This window comes from Parasteatoda tepidariorum, chromosome 5 (assembly GCF_043381705.1).
Source record: "Parasteatoda tepidariorum isolate YZ-2023 chromosome 5, CAS_Ptep_4.0, whole genome shotgun sequence".
NCBI lineage: Eukaryota > Metazoa > Arthropoda > Arachnida > Araneae > Theridiidae > Parasteatoda > Parasteatoda tepidariorum.
In genome coordinates, this window is record NC_092208.1 from 88,295,418 (window position 1) to 88,314,772 (window position 19,355).

Sequence of the window (19,355 nt, forward strand, 5' to 3'; positions counted from 1 at the left end):
AACAACTATTTGCCATTAGCAAAATATTAAGAATTCTAAATTTGTTTGATACTAACTTTGTAACAAATATGCATAATTGCCTCTGGGTTTGAGGCTTCTCTCTTCTTGCAAAGGTGCACTATTCGCCATAAGTGAAATAATTTTTTTCCTTTGGCTCGAAGGGATACAAATAAATCCGTTAAATGACTACAAATCCTTTTATCTTGTATTCGATGCATTATTTTCTATTTAAGTTATAAACCGTGTGGGAAAAATGTTTTAAACCAGTTTAACAAAAACTGTCATCCGAAATGTTCACAAGGGTGAGTTTTCCCACACTTTTCATTACATACAAAAATAGTTGTATTTCTTTTAAAGTATAGTAGAAACATTACAAATATTTCTTCTTTATTGTTGTGGATAAGGCATGTCGAATACGCATACATATGGCCGAATGCAAGTCAAATACGCATAAGTAAGGAATGCCATATAGGGGGTCTGTGAGCCATATGTGGTAAACGAGATTCCAATTAAAGAGGAATTTTCTTAAAATTGCATTATAATATACATATTTTTGAAATGATTTCAGAGGATCAATAGAATGAATCTAAATTCTAAAAGAGGTTCTTTCTTATAGAATTAGTGAGCTGTAATAATTTCATAAGACGTACAGTGAGCCAAAACAAACATTATTAGAATTTCGTTTTAATGGTTTGAGAGGGTGACCTAAAATATCGTACTTCCTCTGAATAAACATAACGTACCTTTTTTTCAGCGGATTCGGATTTCTGTCCCCGAAAATATAGTGGGAAGTCGTAAAACTGGGAAATATGGTTCCCATAGTTGAGTCAGGAAGGCGATCCAAAGTATGGATCTTCTAATGTTAATTTTATTTTTTGCCTATTTTTCCATGTCTCGAGAAGTTTATTGCAAACAATTTTAAAATTCGTTTATCCAAAGATACTTCATGCAATAAATAATTTTTTTTAATATTTACCTTGTTTTATTATTTATTTAAAAACAGTCGTAAAACTTTCGAATTGCAAGGTATATAAATTTTTAAAATAGTTATAAAGCATCTAGTTTTAAATAGCAAAATACAAAACTTGAGCGAAATCGGTTAAGTAACTCCTGAGAAATTAAATTTTAAATATCGACTTTTTTAAAATTCAGTTAATAATTTTGAAACAGTAAATTTTTAAACTTATACCTATTTTCTCTATTAATCTATGTCTAAATACAAAAAATATTGATCCCTGTGTGTTTTTTCACATTAAATCAAATAAGATCGAAACCAAAGTAGATAAAACTTAATAGTTTTGAAAGATTCTATGCGTAAAAAGGTCAAAAATTATAATTTCTTCACATAAGTTCAGTCAACTATCAACTAAGTTCGGACAGATTTCAATTATTTCAATGCGAAAAAAATATGCAGAAATATGCATTTTCTGACAAGCAAGTATTAGTTATGTACTGCTTATGTATGGAAACCTTTATTTTTTTCACCTATTCATGCTTATTTATACACACACTTTGTCTTATCGAAGGTTTCGTTAATTCGATTCTGTCAGATAGGCAATTAAATAAACATAAATAGAATACAGTGTCCGTCACTTATATATTTTATTCATCATCTCCATTAGAATAAAAACAGTTTATTGCACATAATATTTTTCATCTCACTATTGTTTCTATTTGGATATTTTTAATTATTAAGAAATTTCACTTTTGTCCTTTTTCCTGTTTTCTGTAAAAAGCATGAAAAATTGTCAAAATAAATCGAGCACTCTATTGTAAATCTTTATCACCATCTGTTAACAATAATTTAAATAATTCCCTTTTGATCAACCCCCCTAGCGTTTGTTAAATTTAATATTCATTGTCGAAAGTCGTTCGAGCTTAAAAAGTTGAAAAATAAAAGAACCCATTCGTAAAAAAATGGTTAAACAAACTGACTCATGTGAACGCGAATAAATATTTCTTGATGATTGATCACGTTTGAATAAGCCAATTTTTTTGTTCCGAACTATTTTGAAAATGGGTATAAATTAAATTCTCTACCCAAGTTCGTCTTCTAAAAGTAGTTGAAATAGTGGCTACATCTGCAAAGTAGTTCGTAGTCGCTACATTAAAAAAAGTAGCCGTAGTTGTAGTTATCTACATTTGTAATTAAATAGTTGTACTTGTAGTTAACTACAAAAATAATGTAGTTTTTCCAACCACTGGGTTCACTTTGGAGAGGAGAGAGCAGAATTCAGATAGTCATACTGGGCTTAAATCACGTTTTTAAATACAATTTACAGTATTTCCTCATTGGGCATTTTTTTTTTTGAAATATGACACAAATAATAATAATAAAATTATCTTAAACTATATATATATATATATGAATGGTTGACTGAATGTAAACAATAATAAGCCTCCTTAAATCTGAAGTTATTTAGAAAATCTCCGGTGTATCACTCCGCTTACGTTATACTTATAGAATATTAAGCCTGTTCACACATCGTCTCGTAAGCATTACATTAGCTTACGGTAGATTACATGTTCTCCCCTTCCGAAATTATATATTTATTAATTAAGTAATATATAATTTCGGAGGGGGGTTTGTTCCCCAAACCCACCCCAAAACTATGCTATTGACTGTCAAACCACGTACAAACAAGGCACCGTCAACGAAATCCGAAAAAAACGAATCACATTAAGAAATAAAACATTTTTCGTTTTTAATTTTAGATTAATAACAATAGCTAAAACGAGAATAACTTTCCAAATTCAAATAAAGATAAAACTTGTTCCATAACTTGATTCTAACATAAGGAAAAGACAAAATACTAGTTTTTAATCCTGACATTATTTTAAAGTGCCCTTCACCTCTCATTTTAGGTTTGACAAAAATAAAATTATTTTCTCTTTTTTCTAAGATATCTTTTTTAATTAATTTCTTCTTTTTAGTTTTAAGTCTTGTTAGTTTCTTTACGGAAAGTGATCGTAATTTCGATAAAATCTACTCGGCAATAAAGGGATGATAACAATAATAAAATTCAGTAAACGAATGAAATCTTTATTGTTTCGGAGCTTCAGCTCAGTTTTGAACACGTTTAACTTGTCAGATCGTGGTAGAAATTATAATTGCTGATAAATTCTATTTGGCCGTAAAAAGACGTCAAATTGTTAAGAAATAGTATTAAGAAACGTTAAATGAAATTTTAAAAGAATTTTTAAAAAAAGGCCTAATGTCAGTTGCAAGAATCCATCCTTGCCGATATGAAAGGGATTTAAGATGTGGAAAACATTTTGACGTGTACAACATTTTAAGCGCTCGAGAAGTTGTCAAAAATATTTTAATACTGTACCGAGTGGACGAAGGGAAACTCGCTCTAAATAAAGTTTAAAAAAAAACTGTTTTAAAGAAATGTTATTTTATTTTATCATTTTACAACCATCGTTGAACAGCCAACCGAATTTTCAGTTGACGACTAGCAATGTTTAACTCCGCATCTTTGTAATTTTGATCCCAATCCAAAAGACAAGGGAACTCCTGAATCAAGTACCAGGAGATATTTGCCATCGTGGAGGACTTTTTGAAGAAACTAACCCGTATTTGCGCTACATGGAGAGGAAAACCACGAAAACCTCCCACAGTAAGCCTGACTGCAAGAAGACTCTTATAACCCATTATCCATCAACCACTAAAGATATTTTTACGTCAGCACTATGGTCGGTGTGAGCCGGGTGCTGAATTAGAAACAACCCGTCATTGCAGGGATTCGGACCCGTTTCATCTCATTGGAAAACGAGCACTCTATACCCTGAGCCACCTTAATTTTTTTTTATAACCATCATTGAACAGCCGACCCAATTTAGGGCTTACGACTACTAATGTTCAACTCCGTAGCCTTGAGATTTTGAACCCAATCCAGAAGACAAGGAACTTCGAACTCCCGTTCTCACGAACACGAGTCCAATGCCCTACCAACCAGGCCAACCACTGGAAACCACCTTATTAAAAAAGCACAAGTTTTTCTGTATATTTCAGTATATCAACAGAGGTATAATCCTTTCTAAAACCATCTTTTTGAACCATCAACCGCGATAAAATTTCGCCAGTGAATCGTAGCGCCTATCTCTCACTCTGTTTTCGGCAAACACTTTTCACGATTCGTTACTTAACCTTGATCGCCTCTTAGACTTATGATTTCAATGTATTCAAACATGAATGGCAGACGTATAAAAAAATATCAAAATGGAGAAAAGTCGGTATATCAGATTGAACCCAAATCCTTATTAAATAAGAGTAATTTGACGAGATAGATTAGAAGATTAATTCTAAAAAAAAAGTGCCCTTAGTGATTTTATCCTAGGGATATCGCAAAAGGAAAGATTTTTGATCACCGTAGAACTTTTAAAACTGTTAAAAAAAATAACTTTCTTATTTATTATAATGGTGGTATTTTTATCACTTATTTATTTTAATTTCAGAATTTCTATAAAAAGTAATCAATTCTGCAATCAATGCGAATCGCTTTGACAGAGCCAATCCAATTATTACCATTATTTAAGGAAAGAAAAGCTAACTTTATAAATAAATTTACAAGTTTATAAAAACTTTTTGTTATTTTTACTGCGTTTTCATTAACTTACTTAAGTATTTGTTATGACGAAATTTTTCTATCGAAATTTCTATCCTTTTCTGACTAGCCAGTGCACTCAAATATCTTTAATAGCTCTATGTCTGATGAAAATGAACGTTTCAATGGTATCATTGTTACAGAGAGAGTTTATCCTCATTTTATCACCGTATTAGAACTTTTCGTTAATCAAAATTTTCGACCACTTTCCAACTAGCTTAAGTACTGAAATTTTAACTGCAGCTCTGCGTCTGAGAAAAATATAAGTTTTAATTTTTCCTTGAAAACCACAAGAAAAATTTATCTCTAACATAACGTCTGAGATTTTATAGTTATTTAAAACTTTGACCCCTTTCTGACTAGTTAACAAGAGTTCTGCCTTGGATTTCATAAGGGCAACATAAATATTATTTATTCTCTGAACAGCTATGAGAGAATTTTTCTAATTTTTTTCAACTCCTAACAGAACTAAATGTCCATCAAAATTTCGTTTTCTTTCCGACAAATTTTGTTCTCAAATTTAAACTAGCATCTGATGCTAATCCAACTTAATATCGTTTTTTAAATGGTGCGAGAAGAATTCATCGCATTTTTATCACCAGAAATTTCTTCCACTTTCAGATTTGGTGTGAGAGAGAGAGAGAAAAGGAACTCTCGCTTATAAACGCACGCGTGCGCATGCACAGATAAAATCCCACTTAGCCATTTTCAAAAAACCTCTCGAATGTCTTTAAAGAAAAATAAGTATGGAATTGAATAGATAAATACAGTTTGTTTAGTATTAAAAGCGAATGATGCACAAATTTGAAGAAAAAAATTATCAATTTAATTACTCACTACAGAAACTTTATCTTCATTTTTTAACACACAGCAATTTCTACAATTAAAAGACTTTGAAAAACTGCATAAACGACGCTTAAATTGAACGCTGAACTTGTGTAAATAATTTTTGATTATATCTCGATATTAAAGAAAAAAAGATTTGTTTCAAATTCTAAATTTTTGCCTAACTTGCTGCTTACTGTCATTATTCAAAACAATGTAAAATTTTGGACATTTCTAGAGTGCTGACTCATTAACTTATAAATAAAAAAACTAATTCATTAGTTATTTTATTTATAAGCCAACTTTATTAATTAGCTAGCCTAACTAGGAATAAAATTGTTAAATCAATAATATATTGATGGAAAAAAGTTACATTTTGTAAGAATAATAATATAACAAAATAGTTTATTTCTTTTATTGAAACAAATGAAGTACATCTTTAGATCTACTTTATTCTACAAAGTTTATGGCTTTTTGACTTACTTTTTCGAATCAGTCAAATAAATATATGTATTTTAAAATATATTTATGAAATGCATTTTAAAAGATTCCAATAAATGTATACTTAATATCCGGCCAGGTTTGTTAAATTAAATATCACATTGTTAGTTTTTCAAATAATAAATAAATGAAATTCTTAAAAATCCATTATTATAAACATTATGAAACGAATCGCTTAAAAAAATTATTTCATAAAAATTATTTCATTCTTGCTATCGGGAATCTATTTCCTTAGCTCTTAGAAACTTGATTCAGTTTATTGATATTGTATTGGAAATAAAACGTTGAACAAATTTGAAGAACTTACCTGTAACGGAATGGAACTAGCGAAAAGTTTAAAAAAAATTTCGTCAGTCATGTTCCATTTTGCAATCTATCTTATTCTGATTCTATTTCATTGTAAACTCTGTTTTTGATGACTCTTAATGTACTATATTTTCTCTATTGCAAGAGGATAATCTGTTGGCCAAAAAAAAAAAGATTTGATTTTGGTCAGTTGGCTAAAGCGATAAATTATAAGTTGCAAGAAAAACATAAGGACTAAAAACAAGCAACAAAGAGTCCAAACAATTGTTTATTCGATATTACTTATCCCCGTATAAAAAAAATCAAAGAATCTTCGAGCAAAAATCGAAAATGTGTCTGGTGCTCCTTAATCACTATGCCACCATCTTGCCTGAGTACACAATTTCTGAGCCTTAAACCTTCTTGGTCGACAAGAGACTGTTGTTTCAGTTTTTTTTCTTTACTTAAGTTATTCTTCAAACTGGTTGAAATTATTTTTTCTGATGTCTATATATAAGAATTTTATTGTATATTTCTAGGTGTTGTTGTCTAGTCTTTTCTTATTAATTCCATTCATAGTGTACCATGCAGAAGGAACAAAACAAGTAAGCTGGTTGCTTTTTATCTTTTTAATGATAGTTTTTATGTACAGAGCGCAAACGAAAAATTAAACACTCTGATTAGCTTAGTGAGCAGAGTTTTCACATACTAGGACACAATCTCCATGTTCTAACCTTAAATATATTAATTACTTAGTGTAGACAATACTTTAAGTAACGGTATCCGACATAAACATGCTATTTCACTTCATAAACGTACTTTTATTGATGAATTTGGATTTTTAATTTTTAAAATGCTGGACCATTAATGTTAATTTTACTTTTTTAGGATTTCGCCATATTTCGAGAACTTTCTAAGTAAATTAAAAAAAATTTGAACATAATTATAAAATTCGTTTTCTCAACGAGAATTCCCTGAAGAAAAAACTAAACAATTACTATTTTTATTATTTTATTTATAAACAGTTCAAAGCATTTTGAATTGTATGGTATAAGATTTTTCATTTTCAAGAATCTGATTTTAAATGACTAAATGCAAACTTTTGGCCAAATCGGTGGATTAGTTTCTGTGTTATCACATTTTAAAAAAAAGTCGTATATTTAAAATTTTATTTCTCTGCTCTTTTAAAGTGTAAAAAGGAAATAAAAGATGAATCATAATCATTAATAATACAGACATTAATGATTAAATATTCTGAATGAATTAAGAAAAAAACTGCATTTTTCAAGTAGACTAATGAGGAGATAGTAAAGCGCATCACTTTTGAAAAACTTTGGGATGGAAGATTTTCGATAGCTATAAAAGTTAATTAGAAAAGTCATACTACGTTTTTTAGTCTATTAAGAAACGTAATTTTTAGCAGACTAAACACAAGTAAACTAGTGTGTCCTCTACACTAATTATGAAAATGCAGTTAAAGAGGAAGAAAAGCCAAACAGTTTTGTGAAAGCGTTTTCTTCTTTTCGTGTTACTCTATAACAGGATTATCTAGACTCAGAATTGAGAATTTTTTAATTAATTTGAATAATTTTCATCTAGATTTTTTTAATAACGACAGGCACTGAACTTTCGTTCTTCGCCTTAGAAAATGCCGGAAATGTTGCTCATTTATCGTTACCCGGTGGGCACCTGCGAACCAAAGAAGGATTTCAAAAAGGAGTCGAGCAACGTTGCCCACACCACAAATACCCGTTCATAAGGTACCACATTCACACATCCCCACCACATTCCATCCGTACCGCATTCACACATCACATACAACAGAAGAAAAAATACATATAGAAATATCCATGCCCTGAGCGGGATTCGAACCATCAGTCTCATTGTCTTCGCAGTTAGGCAATTTAACCACTCGGCCAACTGGCAGTCTCACCTAGATTGCAAAATCTTGCTTAATTAGGAAAAAAGTTTAACATTTCTTTCAAAAACATAAAAGCTACTTGTCTGTTCGAAAGCCTAGCGATAATTCTATACATTAAATCCAATGAATAATCCCAAGAAACTAAACGGTAAGATATACTTGTCGATGGAAAAAACTTCATTTGTTTCGACGTGTTTCAAGCGTTCAAAACAAGGTACTCATTCTCAAGACACACCAGACGTCCATGTTGTTCTGAGATTGCTCTATCCTCAGAATGTTTTTGCAACGTCTATGGGAAGAGTGTGGGAAATTCATGAAACTGTAGTTTCTGGTGGTAAGTTAAAAACCCTTCAAAACTTGCAGAGTTAATGACTCTACAGGTTTTTCAATAAATCCCCTCCGTTCATTTCCTGAACTCTTATTTTTAAGGTTCCTTAACATTCTCAAAACAGCAGCCACAGAGTGAAAGAGCAGGGAAGTTCAAACAAAATAGTTGTCTTAACTCTCTTTTTAAAGGTTGGTATAGCCTGGCTGGTAGGGCATTGGGCCCATGCCCGAGAGGCAGTGAGTTCGATCCCCGCCTGCTGAAGACTCCCCGAGTACAAAACGGGATTGTCACAAAGTCCTCCAAGTTCCCATAACAAATCGATGCCAATGGGGGAGTGGACCGGAGATTGATTGTGCTCTGGTACAGGTCGACGATCTGCGGATGGATGGATGATGTGTGAATGTGTCCTCCCTGTAAAACGGGATATGACTTATGTATGTTGTCCTCAGAAATGTTTCCCAGACCGTCGTCACTAGCCTACTGTGCAGCTTTGTGCGACAAAAGTACCGTACCTTTTAACTTCTTTTTATTTATTTATTTATTTTTCGTGAGTGCTTTGCGTGAAATGAGTTGACTTTTTTCACCTTAAGAGGGCGCTAGAAAGCGTAAGAAAACCTTCTCTGCAAATTCTGTTTCACTTCCATTGGTATTTAAAAATTTAAATTAAGGAATAAGTATATTCATATTCAGAATAACGCTGAGTAGACCATGGAGTTCCAAGTGCTTAAAATAGTTCTTAAAAGTATCCAAATACAAACAAATTATGGCAGGATTACTCAGTAGGGAATAATCCTGTGCAATCCTTTGTTGAAAAGCGTTTCAGCGTTTGAAACTCTGTGGTTTACTCTATGTTAGTCCGAGCGCACTTATTTACTTAAAAATACAAGTAGAGGTGAAACAGAATTTGCCATGAACAGTTTCTCCGTCGGTAGGGCGAAAATAATTTTGAAGCAAATGAAGTTTTACCAAATAACAAAATAATGCTTTGCTTGTGGTATTAAACTGTGACTTTTTTTTTTATTTTCCTTGGAGAAAGAACCAAATAATCTCCCAAAATGTGGAAGGAAAAACAATACTTAATGGAATGCCTGATAACTCTCAACTCCTCTTGAACATTTATAGTTTTTAAAATATTGAAAAAAAAGCATTTCCCACAAAAAAAATTAATTAGAATCTCTTATTTCAGTCTAATCCATCACCCTACCATTATGGCTACGATGTGAAAGATGGTCAGTCATCTCATTACAAGAAAGAAGAAAGGGATCAGGACGGAACAGTGAGAGGTAGTTACGGTTACCTCGGACCTGATGGTATATTCCGAGAAGTTCACTACATAGCTGACCAGAACGGATTTCGAGCTGAAATAAAAACGAATGAACCCGGTACGGCAAACGACAGTCCGGCTAATGTCCTGCTCCTCTCTGAGTACGATACGGTGCACGATTATAGCCACGATAAGGAACACAAGCACGAGCAAGAAGAAAAGAAAACAAACGAAGAAGAGAAAGAAAGTTACGAAGACGATGAACAGGATCAAGTCGTTGAAAGCAGAACGCCAAAAGGTCGAGCGAATAAGAAATCCAACAAAAAGAACTATTCATATTTTAAGTTTGGTGAAAGACACGGAGGACACGTCTAAAATATAAGTATGTGTATTTCATTATTGCGTGCATCAAAGTAATTTTATTTCGTTTTATTTTACAACTGGCTTTGAGCAGCCACCCCAATTCTAAGTGTACGACTATCAATGTAAAACTACGTAGCCTTTGTTATTTTGAACAAACCCCAGAAGTCAAGGGAACACCTGTATCGAGCAGTGGGACAAACTAGCCTTCATGGAGGACTTTTTAATGGAATTAAACGGCATTTACGTTACTCCAATAGTTAGTCCGACAGCACAGGGATTTTAACCCATGATTCGTCTACCACTAAGGATATTTTACGTCAGCACTGTGGTCAGCGTGAGCCAAGTGCAGAATTCATATCAACCAGACACCGCTAAAAGGTGAACGCTTAATGCCCTGAGCTACCTCGGTACAAAAAGTGTTTTTTATTTTTAATTTTATAACCAGGGTCGAACTATAAAAGTATTTTAAAATATGGTAATTTAGAAAGTTTAAATTCACTCTCTGAAATAATGCAGGGTATTGTACAACGTTAACCTTTAAAGATGTAAATACACAAGTGGGCGACCTTTGTGCTAAAATACAAACTAAGTTAGACAACGTTAAAGAGCACAAAAATATTGTAAAGAGCACAAAAATAAATAATATTTTTGTGCTCTTTAACGTTGTCTAACTTAGTTTGCTTTAAAGATGTTTTTCATTTCACTGCGATTCGAATATTTGCCACCTCATTGGAAGGAGAACATTCAGTCTACTGATGCTTCTCGGCTCCATAAAAGTAATTTTTTTACTTTATTTTATAAATGGCGTTGAACCATGAAAGTGATTTCATAATAGTCGGTTGAATAGCTGGCCCAATTTTTGGGTTTACGACTATTGTAGCCTTGTAATTTTGAATCCAATCCAGAAGACAAGGAAACTCCTGAATGAAGCATTGGGAGAAATTTGCCTTCCTTCGTGGAGTTTTTTTTTTTTTTCTTGTGGAACTAACTTTCATTTACGTTTTATGGAGAGAAAAACCACAAAACCTCCCACAGTTGCATGACGGCAAGGAGATTCTAAGCCATGACCATTCTACCACTGAGGATATTTTAAGTCAGCACTGTGCAAAGCTATAATTAATTACACCATCTTACAGTAAAAAAATTATTCGGGCTCAAAGTCATGTTTCAAAAGCTCTGTCGTGAGTGACCCATAAAATAACGCAAAAAAAGAAAGAAAATTCGTAACTGATGCGAATTATCCATGACTGTTCGTTCATGCATATCTTTAGTCAGCGTCGTCTGTACTCTGTAGCAAATTTTGAAAAAAAAACATCCCTATGGAGGGAGCCTGTTTGCATCTAAGTGCACGCCAAATGGATGCCAAGCTCCCAGTACGAACGTATATCAATGTCGCGAACTCTTGAAACGACGTTACAGAACCTCCTTTTTGCTTGCTTTCTTATTATGACAATAGTAACAACTATTAACAAGAATAATCAATTAACAAGTTATAAGAATTAATAAAATTGTATCTAAAAATCGTAACAATGTACATTTTTCTGTTCACACTGATGAAAGAATAATAAATATTGTTTCTGGCAGATGACTTTCTTCTACAGCAAAATAAAAGTGAAAATTCTTTATTTCACATCTAATTTGGGCATGTCAGCATAAGACACGTCATTTCTAGTGGTCCAATCAAATCCAATGCTCTCGCAACGTCATATACTTGCTTCTTTTTCAAGAACGAATGTTCTCCTTATTTATCAAAATATGTCGCCTAGTCTAGAATTCCAGTAAGACTACGAGACTATAATCTTTTTTTTAATAATTCTATGATATATTCGTAAAAGATAGCACGAATTAAATTTCTGTCCGACGAGTTTAACTTTTCAAAGCTATTGTGTATTGTTTTGAAAATATAATTTATAATTTGATAATCGAATAAAACGGAACTATATGCAAGCGCGGATGATTACTTAAATCCTCTACCGCAATGGTCTTTTCTTAACTTGCAACTGAGTATAGACTACTTTTGAAAATGTCGCTTAACATCATTGTGGAGAAAAACCACAGTTGGGTGAAAACGAAAAGCGTCTGCGATTTAATTTTTAAACACTAAAAAGGTTATTCTAACACTGCATCATATACATGTGCAAACATTAAAATTGACTCATTGATTTTGATAATTTTAATCTAGGTGGAAAATCTCCCCAAATTGGCGATTTTTAAAAAAGGTTTATACTCTGTTGCAAGCTAAGAAGAGACAATTGAGGTATAGGATTTAAGTAATCTTCCGCGACTGCATATAGTTCCATTTTATTTATTTTTTTATCAAATTATACAAATATGCTTTCAAAACAATATTAAAGCTTTTAAAAATCGAAATTTAATTCGTGCTATATTTTACGATATATATCATAGAATTATTAAAAAAAAATTATTATAGCTTCGTAGTTTTGCTGGAATCCTAGTCTTGGCGGCACAATGCGATAAATAAGAAGAACTCTTGAAAAAGAAGCAACTATTTGACGTGTCATATTGGATTTTATGGAACCACTAAAAATGGTGCATCTCATGCTGGCATGTTCTTAACAAATCAAATGAGAGATAAAGAATTTTTACTTTTGTTTCGCTGTAAAAGAAAATCGTCTGCATGAAACAATATTTATTATTCTTTCATCAGTTTCTTAAAATTCAAACAGAGAGTATTATTTAAATATTATGCAAACTCTAATTTTACGAAAAGCAAAACAATAGTTTTTATTCAATAAGTTTTAAGAAAGCAAGCAAAAAGAAGGCTGCGCAACGTTGTTTCAAGAGTTGGCAACGTTGATATATTTAAGTTATTTATGCGTTCTAAAGTTCAAATAATTCTTTACGGTAAGATGATATATTTAGTTTAAAGTTATAGCTTTGCCTCAAGTGCGCTCAAACTGATTTTATTTTCTTATTTTCCTTGGTGAATGAGCTACGTAAAAAGATGTTAAATATTTAAAAAATATATTTGTTAGGCTTTTTAAAAAATCATAAATTTAGTGGGCTAATCCCAACTCAATAAAAATTACTAAAATCCTTTAATGAATATCAATTTATGATCCTAGACAATGATTATGAGCCAGTAATTTATCCAACATTAAAAAATTAGCTCACAAACGATTTTCATTTTCGCAAAATTGTAACTTTTTGAGACATTCTCAAAATAAGCATAAATAGCTCTATCTATGCTATCTATGCTTATTACTCTATCTATGCTTCTATATATGCTTATTTTATTTTATTTATTATTTTATAAGAGAGGCCAAGCCTAACGTAACAATCATAACTAACTGTTGCAAACTCAACAGTTATAAGAATAGTATATTATTCGCTAAAAAAATGAACGTTATTTTATGAGATCTTTCGAAGATCATTCTTAATGTATGTTTTTAGAATGTTTGTTTGAAATTAAATTTAAAAAAATATTTACATTCAGGGTAATAAATTAAAATTGAAAGGTGAAAAAAATAAAAATGCTCCCTTAATGCAACTGAGGAAAGATGGGAATTAAGTTATCAAAGAGCTCGAATGATTGTTAGGGATACCTCTAACAATCAAATCTGCATCAAACAGTTGAAGATGGTTTTAAAGGTTTTCAGTCCATTCTTCACTGGTGATATGTTCGATTTTAGTAGAGACTTAATTTATTCCTCACTTAAATAATAATCTGGGATTCTTGATGAGTATAATTTTCCGATATCATTTTCGCATGAATTTTAAAAACATCTATGACGGGTGGTGATTACAGCACAATATAATTGAAATTTAAAATATAAAACTTTACGGAACAAACAGAAGAACGAAGAAAAGTAGTTGATTTTTCAAGAGAGAACTTCAATTTAGAATTTTCAAAGTCTAATATTTGAAAAAAAAATCGCTCTTTAAGATTCCATCTTCAAAACAGTTATATTTTTAAATTTATATGCCTCAAAAACTGCTCGACCGATTTCGATCAAATTCGAATTTCGTTATGGCATATTTTAAAAAAATTTTGTACGTTACTACGTTAAATTGTAAAAAATAAACATAATTAAAGAAATATTGTGATTAATATTTATTAATTATTTTTTTTTTACATGGTAAAGATACATTTTTGACACAATGACATGTTTTGGAGAGGTAAGTTTAATAACTGAGCTATCTTTTTTTTCATTGCCCCCCCCCTAACTTTCTTTTTATCTCGTCAATGATGCTGAAGAATATCTAATTTTTTCTTCTACGTTAGTTAAAATGTTCTTTGAGAACACTTGACAAAGCATGCACTTGACAAAGAATAATTAAAAAGAATAAGACTTCCTGAAGAAAGAAGGGAAGTTGTCACCCAACGATTAGCTCAATGAATCGAGAAAAAAGGAAGCTTTGAAGTACCCGGAGCCGCTCACTTCCTTTATTTATCCCTCCTTATATAAAAGACAAACACTTGTCTTAGTAATGACAACAATAAGAAACAACAACAAAATGATCCACAAGGTATGTTCCTCACCTTCATCCATGTTTAAGAATTTTTTCTTTTCTTCTTCTTTTTAAATTAAAATATCGTGTCGTTTTTTATTTATTTGGATTCCATCCATATTATTTAATTTTTTCAAAATAATTTTCATTGTAGCAATTATTATAATATTTTGATATTTGTTGTAATATAACAACAAAATAAAGTAAATAATTTTAACAATTTAACACTCGAGTTGGTAATAATAATAATAATTAATAATAGAAGTAAAGTAGTAGTCGATAAATGCATCGTACATCATGGAATTATTTTTTTTTATATTTAGATTATATTTAAATTATTTAATTTTTATAGAAATATTTATAATACAGAGTTTATTATCCGAACATATTTTACTGTTTTTTCTTAAGTAAAGAATGAAGTAAACAAATTTAACATTTTTAAATTTAAATTTCATGGATATTATTAAGAGTTATTTATTATGCAGCTTTAATTAATGTAATATATTTTAATATTTATTCGAATATCGAAGTGTTTTTTATTAATATGTAATTATATTCCATTAAAATTGTTTTTTTTTTATATATATATAATTATTCATAATAAGATTTTTACTATGCGATTTTATGTATTTGTCGTAAAATAAAAATTAGAAAGATAAACTTAACATTTAAATTGGTAATGATAATAATAATAGTAAATATAGTAGCTGTAAATAAATTTATCATTCGATATTATCGTATTGTTGTTTTTTTTAATTTGATTCCATTATATTATTTAATTTTTATAGAATCATTCATAATTTGTTGTAATAAAAAAATAAAATAGTATAAAGATATTTAACATTCTATATTATTTTTCTAATTTAGATTTCATGGAGATAGGTTATATTTTGCAGTTATTTGCAATTTAGCATCAACTTTTCGAACATAGTTTAGTATTTGTTAGAATATTGACTTTTTTTTAGATTTATTTGGATGTCATTAATATTATTTATTTTTTTACGGAATTAATCATAGTATCGTTTTTACTATATGAACATATTTACGTGTGTTTCGTAATATAAATCAAAATGAAGAAAATTATTCAACCTGGTCAAGATATTAAATTTGATAGCTTGAGTAAGAAATTTCCATATTACATATTCATAAGATTCCGTATATATTATTTAAATTTTACAAAATTAGTCTGCAAATATAATTATGTAAACGAATTTTAGTATTCCTTGCAATACGAAAATGAGGTAGATGAAATGAAATGATGATGTGAAATGAGATGAGGTAAATAAATTTAACAAAGGAACTGATTCGATTTCTTGAGTAAGAAATTTCAAACATTTTTTTTCGATTCTACTAGAATAGATCTATTAAATTCCGATAATTATTTTTTTAATTTTTACAGAATTAACTTTACTACAGAAAATGAAGTAAACATATTTTGTATACAAAAACAAAATGAAGTAAATAAAGTTTAGAAGTTGTATAAATTTGATACCTTTTGTTAATTTCCAATTTTCGTTTCAACCCAGATCAAACAAAACGAAGTAATTCATTTTTAATTTCAAACATCAGATTCGGGTTTTTGAATGCGCAATTTTAAAAAAAAATCTAAAATTCTGAATTAAGTTTTTAAAAATAGAGGACACTGCTGGACCCTAGAGGAGTGTTGAGATAAGAGGTCACGAGAGGCCGCTGTTACCTCTCAAACGTTTTCACTATTTAGCAAATTTTGCTGACCATCCGGCATGTTTAAGAAAAATAATTTTCTCTTATTTTATTCAGAAAACACAAACGAAATTATGAACAAAGCATCTTACAATGTTTAAACTTCAAATTTATTTGGAGTGATTAAATTTTAAAGCTTAGGGATTGGGGATCAATAAATACTAGCGGGCGTAGTCATTATTAAATATAAGAAAATATCAAGACATATAAATTGGGGAAAAACTTAAGTGAAAGGAGAAAAGCATGAGAACTTGGAAGGAATTTTCGGCGATTAACGGACGATGGCGATCAGAAAGCGATTCCCACTTGTAATTAAAAGAGAGAATATTAAGAACTTTGTGTCTGTAGAAATTACGTGCACATTAAATTGGAGAGAGGCTCTTACAAAATCTAGTTAATGCTACGAGAAAAAAAAAAGTCAACTTTAATTCGAACAATGAATTATCAATACTAATTTTAAAATAATCATTATCATTATTCCATCTGTTTATATGTTGGTTTCATTTTATTTATTTTTATGCATATTAACTGGAAAAATTAGGCATAAAGCCGCGTTTACTATACCCGTATCTATTTTATTACTGTTCGCTTTTAAATTCAAAAAATCGATATATTTTAAATAGGTACATCTAACATTTTATTCATAATAAATTTTTTATTCTTTTTTTTTTAATTTTTAACTACTGAAACTATATTTTTATTTTAAGCAGAATTCTCAGAATACCTATTTTATTCTTCTCCGGTATTAGACGCGTAAAATCCAGCCATTTAATTGGCGCCGAAAACAACATAATTAAAACATAAAATCCAAATGAAATGCATTTTATAACAAAATAAAACAAAAAAGTAACGTTAAAAGTAAATTCATGTAATTTAATATGAGCAGTAAACAAGGAAATATCGATTTATACCTTATTTACATGTTTATGGGCATGTTGCCTTAAATGAAACAACATTGCTAATCTTGGCGAACAAGTTGGCGATAGTCTAAGGAGCATCTCCGAGTATAGTAAAACCTTACTTTTCATAAATATAGATATTAGTGACATTTTATTCATTAGCATATTAATCTTATAAAATATGTCTCAGATAGCTAAATACTTTTAAAATTAATTAAAATAAATAAAAAAAACATTGTGTATTATAAAAATTTTTAAAAAAAGTGAAATAAATTTTTTTGTACAACTTATATTTTTATCTGTTAATATTCAAAATGTCATTTTCAGGTTCTTCTATTCATCTCATTGTGCTGTTTCTGCCTAGTCATTAGTCAGCATGTAAGTATTGACTACATCCTGTTATATTTAAAACTTGCTTTTGTTATAAAATGAACTAAAAAGCGAAATTTTTCTTAACATTTATTTCAATTTTAAAATCGTTATTTTGAATACTATACTTTAGTATAGAACAGTGACTTTGAATTGATACATATGTTAAAAATTATTATGTTAAGAAAAAATGAATACTTTTGAAGTGATTGAAAGGCAGAGAATTTTCAATGAAAAAAATAAATGAAAATTATATTTTTAAAAAAAATAGTTACAAATTTATAATTTTAAGTTTTAAACTATAAATGATTTTCACATCATTTAGTGACAATATATTACCATCAAAGGTATACAAAGGTACACAATAATAAAGAAAAATAATGAAATAAAATTTTTCCAAGAACATTTCAATTTTAGAGTATTTTCTAAAATGTAAAAAAAAAACGAGGAGAAACTGACAAAATCCAGTTGTCTACTAAAAAATCAAGGTGGACTTGACCAAGACCTTGCATTTCTAAGACGTCACAGGTCATCCTACAAGTATTTAAAAAAAAAAATTCTTAATAATATAAAAATTTCGGGCTTAATTTTATTTTCAGCAAAAATACGGAAACTTCCTTAACTATATCAATCATATTGATTGATAACATAGCTTCTAAAGACAGAAGTCTATATATACAGTATGTCCTATATAAAACAATCTTGGGTTTTTTGCCATTACTGGACGCAAATAAAACCAATGAGTATACATTCAAAAAGTACATATTTTATCACATATTTGCAAATATTAAAATATTAGAAAATTTAACACATTTACAAATATAACTTCCTGCTCCACCTGAACAATGAAAAAACTTCAAATAAGTTTTAAAAAAAAACGATAACATAAATAAAAAAGATATCGTGATGTAACGATAATTATTGAACACCATTCAGAGGGTGCGGATAAATTTTACTAGTATGACGAAAACATTGACGAATTAAAAAATAATAAAAATTAATTAAATCGGGAACATATTTTCCGATACATTTAACAATGCATCACGGTATTAAAATTCGTACTTATCGGAACACAATTCGTTTTGGCGACAGCACATCATCCCTATAATTGATAAGCACCCAGTAGTTTATATATTTCTAGAAACTACTTACAGAAATCAAATTCGCAGAATTAGAAAGTATGAAGAATTTAAAAAAATAAATACAAATTTCTCCATTCCGAACTCCCTGCTCTTGATACATCAAATAAACGATAATTTGTAATGATCAAAATGAAATAATAGCATAAAATGTTTAAAAAATTACAAAAAAAGAAATAGTTAGTTCACTCTTAAAAAATTTTCAGAGATAAAAAAAAAGTCATACAAGTTCATTTACATACATTTTGCTTGGCGCCCCACACTCACAGATAGAGGATATTTGAAAACGTTTAAATGTGTATGAAATTTTTATTCGATTCTGTTTCAGCTGGAGGAGCCCCTGCCTTACAACTTCGGCTATGCTTTCCAAGATGATCATGGGGCGGCGCAGTTTCGAAAGGAAAGAGGTGATGGTCACGGTCAGGTTCAGGGAAGTTACGGCTTCACCGACGAGAGAGGAGTGCAGAGAGAAGTTCATTATGTAGCTGACCAAAATGGTTTCAGAGCTCAAGTCAAATCTAATGAACCTGGATTGAGTGGCAACGAACCAGCTGACGTCAAATTACATTATAGTGGACATTCGAATTATCATCAAGGCTTTCATCATTTACATGGCTAAATAATAAAAATCTGTATATAGTAACCACTGCTTCTTT

At 30.1% G+C, this 19,355-nt stretch overlaps 1 protein-coding gene across 2 annotated transcripts; it reads left to right on the plus strand.

Annotated features, from left to right (window-relative positions):
• The first annotated feature begins 231 nt into the window (after positions 1 to 231).
• On the plus strand, positions 232 to 19,342 carry LOC107445404 (cuticle protein 10.9-like). Of its 2 annotated transcripts, XM_021144496.3 has the most exons (5): positions 232 to 302; positions 6,761 to 6,826; positions 9,657 to 10,116; positions 17,519 to 17,569; positions 19,028 to 19,113. In XM_021144496.3, the coding sequence occupies exons 1-3, from the start codon at positions 291 to 293 to the stop codon at positions 10,107 to 10,109; spliced, it is 531 nt and encodes a 176-aa protein (XP_021000155.2). In that variant the 5' UTR covers positions 232 to 290; the 3' UTR covers positions 10,110 to 10,116; positions 17,519 to 17,569; positions 19,028 to 19,113. The 2 variants fall into 2 exon arrangements, with proteins under 2 accessions (XP_021000155.2, XP_071036857.1); XM_071180756.1 differs by lacking the exons at positions 232 to 302; positions 6,761 to 6,826; positions 9,657 to 10,116 and adding an exon at positions 14,319 to 14,588 and having other exon boundaries at positions 19,028 to 19,342.
• Positions 19,343 to 19,355: the final 13 nt, after the last annotated feature.